Source organism: Bombus vancouverensis, chromosome 6, assembly GCF_051014615.1.
Source record: "Bombus vancouverensis nearcticus chromosome 6, iyBomVanc1_principal, whole genome shotgun sequence".
NCBI lineage: Eukaryota > Metazoa > Arthropoda > Insecta > Hymenoptera > Apidae > Bombus > Bombus vancouverensis.
Genome location: NC_134916.1, coordinates 9644355 through 9650354, shown reverse-complemented (window position 1 = coordinate 9650354; position 6000 = coordinate 9644355). Strand labels below are relative to the sequence as shown.

Below are 6000 nucleotides of genomic sequence, written 5' to 3'. Positions count from 1 at the left end.
AATGTTGATGATACTAATTATAGCAATATAAAGCTATAATAATAACCTACAAAACTGAAATTCATATTTTTATTAAAATTAATTCGAAGTCAGGATGAGAAAGGATTTGTATCAAATTACCATTTTCAAGATAATTGTATAAATTTTTTTAGAAGAGTACTTTTCTATTTATTTATAAGCTTTCATTGAAAGAAGAATATCACAAAATACTTTTCAAGTAATGAATATTTTATTTTTTGTTATAATTAAAATATACACTGTGTCATGGGTGAAACAGGCGAATAGTAATCAATAGTAACAAAATATTTGTGTTATTTGCTTTAATTTCACAATCTGATCTCTTTTTTATATATATATATATTTTTTCCACACGCAGCAAATATGGTATACATAGTATACAGATTCACTTTCCAAAAGCACAATTAGCTTGGCTTAAAATCTTTTCTTTTTTTTTTTTTTTTTTTAGAAAACGGTTTATTTTCCGTGTATATGTGTATTATGAAATTTATTTAAGCCAAACTGTCGTTACTTTTGTAACATCTGAGAAAAACTTGAATGTTTAAAGCCTTATCAGCCTTGTGTGTAATATAATTTCGATGTACCTAAATGTAATCCTCACAATGCCATATTTACATTTGCTATATGTATTTATTTTGTCATCTTTAAACATTTTTTTTAGTCCAGAAGATCACAAGATGTATTGGCTGTCAAATTCTCTAGTATTTGTATCATTTCAAATGATACTCTACACATTAACAGTCTTCTTGCGATATGAAGAGCAGTCTTTGTACACCAGACAGGAACAACTGTTTGATGCAAATGCAAAAAATGTCATAGTAGCCTAAATTATACAAAAGTTATATTTCTGCTAGTTTCAATGCCTTAAACATTCTGTTGATTCAGGGTCTTCAAAACATTTTTCATATAACAAGCCATGATCAGTTTTGTTATATTTATACTTGAGTTTTATGAGACATAGGAGTACACGAGTGTAGCAACATTCGGAAATCATTAATTGTATTAAAGGTACTTCTGGAGCTGTAGTTTTCATGACAATTAAAATATCATTAAAATATCAACAAAAACAAAAAGAAAACAGGGAAAAAAAGAAAGAAAGATACTAAATAACTCATTATAAAATTCTGTGTACATTACGGTATATTTATTGCTCTTCTGATGTGATTTCAAATATTGTTTTAGAATATTTTGTAACCATCTTCTACCACTCGCGCACTCTTCGCGTATCTACCCAGGACGTTCATATTTTAATTATATTCATTTTGAAATATTTTTATCTTTTTCTTAATTCCTACTGCATTATATGCTAATTCGCACACGTGTACAACATATGTATGTGTACACGTATATACATATTAACATACGAGGATACGTATGTTTCTTACAATACCTTATGATTCGTATAAGTTACAGAACTTACTTTAGTGTACAAACAATTATGGATGATACTAGATAATACGTATAGGTTATAAATTTATGAGGAAGAAGTACATTTAATTAGGAGTACGAACCATTGGTCCATGAATGGTATTTTGTTTTACTTCTATCAATTACCTCTAACTGACACATGCTTTCTGAACTGAAACTGTTTATCAACATAAAGTCCTATCGTGAACAACACAGCATTGTGTTCTCTAATAAGATTAACACCAAGCATATAATAAACAATACTTTAGTAATGCAACTTAAGATGCTAAAGAATAATTAGAGTATTAAATTATAAGATATACATGTTAGTATTATGAATCATGAATAACAAGAAAATAGGAGTAAATCAATCGTTTCAATTTTTAGCTTATGTATGGTTCCTATGTAAGAGAAACAGCTTCATATATAAAGTATTCGGTTTTAATAAAAATACTTGGACATCTATTTTAATAGTTTCATGAATAGCTTGTTTATGTAGTAAGTGATAAAATGTGCATAGATAGAAAAAGACATGATTCTTTTGACTCGTTAAATTATACCAATCGTAAATCAATTGAAAATTCATTTCCTCTCTTTTAGTAAATGTACATAGAGCTATCTAGTATTTTACAGACCCAATGTACAAAGATCAGGGAATTTGGTGCTTCTATAAGAGTTTCCCAATGACTCTACTTACAAGCTCTTTTATCCCAAATTTCCCTATCTCAGTCTTAGCCTGCATTCAGACAAAGTTGGTCTACTCCTTGCTATATTCTTGCTTTATCACCAAATTTTGAGTATGTAGGATTTATAAATCTGTTTTTAGTACGGCTGATGTCTCTGAAATTGACGTGGTCCCTGACCATTTCCTCTTGGCTTACCTTGAACCCCATATCCCATGTTGTCATACCCATCATAACCAGCATAATCATAGTTTGCATACATATCGTCATATCCTCCTTGATAGCCATTGCAGTATTCAGGAATGTAACCATAGCCTCCGCCATATCCATAACCATAGCCTGGACCCCAAAATCCTTGATTCCTTGGGTCTGGATTAACTTTCACTTTCTTGACATCCACTTCTTTACCATTTATCGTTTGTTTAGGTGTTTTAAGTAATTTGTACACTACTTCTTTCGAGTCAAATGTTATGAAACAAAATCCCTTTCTCTGATTTTTTACCTTATCGAATGGTGCTTGTAATTCGACAATTGTACCATATTGTCCAAAATATGTTTTGATATCTTCATCGGTAATTTCAGGAGTAAGGCCACCCACAAAAATTTTACCATGTTGGGGCTTTTTACTCACCCGTTTGGGATCCACCTACACCAAAACAAAGGAAATCTCATTGAAGGAATAAGATACAAAAATAATTAGAAAGTAGTTCTTAAGCTTTAGCAATAGATTTTAATTTTGGCAGTATAACCAACCTTTCTCTTATTGATGTAATGCTCGCCAGAAGCCAGAAGTTTGTCGATTGTCTTAGGATTGGCGAATACCATAAACGCAAAACCTCTTGAAACACCGGTGTAGGGGTCGATTTTAACGGAGATGCTTTCGATCTCTCCGAATTTACTAAAATGATCCCGTAATTCCTTGTCGGTGGTATTACGCGATAGGCCACCGACGAAAAGTTTGCGTTCGTCATCTTTCCCTGGGATTCCGGCAGTGGCTTGTTGTTGCTGGGGTTGTTGTTGCTGTGACTGTGATTGTTGTTGCTGCTGCTGTTGAGACTGCTGTTGTGTCTGTTGGCCGGTACCCTCGGTCTGGGCTTGATTCTGGTAACAGTCAACCGCCGCCATCGCGTACTGTTTAGAGCTTACCGCGTTAAAAGCACGTCAGAAGATACAAGGTAGGCTGGTGGAACCGATGAGATCAGTAAATGCAACGGTGTACTGCGCACCAGAATAATTTCGGAACAGTTGGCACGCGTCACAGTCGGTTCTTATGGTGAACCGGTGCCGGCTTACGACCGAAAGAAAGAGAGTCAGCAACAGTTTCCGATTCCCTCTAAGCCTCTATTAACACGACGCTATTCGTTCTTTCTACTCAGACGCAATTCATCTCTCCAATCACAACGACAGATCCAACAGACAACGCCGGAAATTCCAGTGTATTTCCGGTGGTCGTTTCATTACTAACTTTAATCAATTTTCCAACAAGCTGGAAAATTGACAGGCTAGTATACTTATTTGTTGCTTAAATTTTCGACTTATTTTTTAATCGATTTCATATTCACGTAGTGGACGATTACCGAAAGTCCTTGAACATTGCTGAACCTGAACAATACATGAACACCTTTGTTCCTAACCGTGAGATCAGGGTCTTTATTCGCTGAAAGCTGAAAATTGCATATTTCCAGTTGACATCACGAAAATTCTATCGTAACTTTGTTCGTGCTTCAATAACTTTTCCCTGCATTTTTCGCATAAAGATCGATTCAGGTTAGGTTAACATTTATATAGGTTGTCAAATTGATTTTTGTCAATGATATCAAATTTACATGATACCATTTATTCTATTATTGCAAATTACTGCAAATTATCGTAACATGCATAATCGATGCACACAGGAAAAATTGCTTAATATATCCATGAAGCTGTAAAACTCAAATCACTATAAGCACACATTTTAATTAAATTCGATGTGTAATTCATTTAATCTTTACATTTACATGGTACATGTAACAGTAATGCGTATAAGATTTGTGTAATTTTTTAATTTTATCAGCATATAAACGTATGTAACGAATAAGAAATGAAAATGAAAATAGTAACGTATTAAGTGTTCATATATAATGCATTAACTCGAATTGTTTTCGATTTCGATTGCCTAATCGAAATTTTTTTATTGCAAATGTTAAAAGACGTAGCGTTTATGCATTTCAAATTTTTATTTAAAAATTTAGGAACACGTGGTGTTCTTACTTGTTTGTGCACCGTTTAAAGTCGTTGCTTTCTCAATATACGTATATAAATATAGTCAGACAGAGAAGGTTGTATAAATAAAACACAGACCCTCGGCAACCCCGGCTTATCTTTTCTCTTCAGTCGGAACAGTTTAAGAATAGAATAAGGTTCTACGGGTAGACTGACTCGTTGTTAATTATAGAACACACTTATTTGTACGTACATAAAAAAGGTACAAAAATTGTCATATAAAAACTTGACTACGGAACGGTGGGCATGTAATTTCCTTCTATTAGAAAATAAAAGTGTTTACTAACGTCTCCATACGTACATATATCGAAAAAACGTTCCTCCTCTTGCACTGTTTTATCGCAGATCCAGTAACAAAAATAAGTGCCGGTAAACTCACTCGATGGCGCCACTTGATTTAGCAATTAGGGAAGACTTTATCAAATATCAGATTTCTCCCAGTTTTCCCTTTCCGATTCGATTCGCATTGTAAATTTCAATAAAATCAATATTAATACTAAAGATTATCAAGATAAAAGGTAGAGGTATAGATTGGCAATGAAATATTAACGACAGGTAAAATTCTACGTTTCTTCGTTAAATATGATTTATACTAGACTATCTCGAAAAGGATTTATTCCAAATCTAGTTTTTAATTACAGATTAATATCATTCATATTATGTTACGCTTACCTTGCGCGTGATGCGGCATTATATTTATTACGACAGTTGTACCGTACTTCTTGCGTTCATCACCTTTTCTAGGATGCGTTAACGCTTTGTCGTATGTTGTTGAAATAGCAACAATCTTGTCCGTAATCGATCGTATAAATAGACACCCGAATCGCGCAATAGAAAACATACGATTTATTCGATGCGTATACCCATATACAAAGACAAATTGCTAATGTTTCTGCGATTAAAACGAAATTTCTACCCTCTCGATGACCACATTTACACTTACATTTAAACGTGGATACTTGTACGTGTTATTGCCTAAATGCTATAACCTTAATATCAAAGAGATAAATTCATTTGCTCACGAATCGTCGTAGTCTTCCGATATCTGTTACGACCGATTAAAACATAATAATTATATTCTCGTAGCTGATTCTGATCGAAACGCATCCAGTGGCTAGGTGGATCCTCTTTCACCATTCGTAACGCGTTTATTTCTCGTCGGTGGTTTTGTCAAGTACGTTCCCTTGTGATTCTCGGCTTTCTCTGTTCGTCCTTCGATGGATCTCGCTCGATCCTGGTGGCCGAAGAGCGGCGACGAAGGGACGCGGCGCGGAGCTGTTCGACGCCGTGCTCGTAGCCGTTCTGACGGAACGGTGGAGGGGACGCATAGGCAGAGAGGAAGGGTAGCGGGGCGTCGCGACGCCAGGCGTCGCTGGTGTCGAACCGGCAGCATATCGTTGAGTCGAACGTGTCGTGTGCCGTCGCTATCGCCACCGTGGTCGTTGTCGTCATCGTCGCCGTTTTTCATCGAGCGGATTTTCGAAAACCCTAGAGAAAGCCGAAGCTCGGTGGTTTCCCGTCGCCGGTCGGGGGGTGAATATTTTTGGTAAAATTGTTTTTAACGTTTGCGTGCAGTTTCCCCCCGATCGAATCAACGCCCGAGCAACTCCCGGTCGTAGAACGGTCACGG

General features: G+C 35.4%; 1 protein-coding gene across 1 annotated transcript; it reads right to left on the bottom strand.

Annotated features, from left to right (window-relative positions):
• Positions 1-440: 440 nt before the first annotated feature.
• LOC117158011 (RNA-binding protein squid) lies at positions 441-3980 on the bottom strand. Its single transcript, XM_033336454.2, has 2 exons — positions 2862-3980; positions 441-2754 (listed from the first exon to the last, which is right to left on the bottom strand). Exons 1-2 carry the CDS (start codon positions 3231-3233, stop codon positions 2248-2250), a joined length of 879 nt encoding a protein of 292 aa, XP_033192345.1. The 5' UTR covers positions 3234-3980; the 3' UTR covers positions 441-2247.
• Positions 3981-6000: the final 2020 nt, after the last annotated feature.

Bases quoted from the DNA above. Each gene is read 5' to 3' on its own strand.
- LOC117158011 (XM_033336454.2), bottom strand. From the start codon at position 3,233: ATGGCGGCGGTTGACTGTTACCAGAATCAAGCCCAGACCGAGGGTACC. The intron at 2,755-2,861 runs GTTGGTTATACT...GTTTTGGTGTAG, and splicing joins ATTACATCAATAAGAGAAAG to GTGGATCCCAAACGGGTGAG.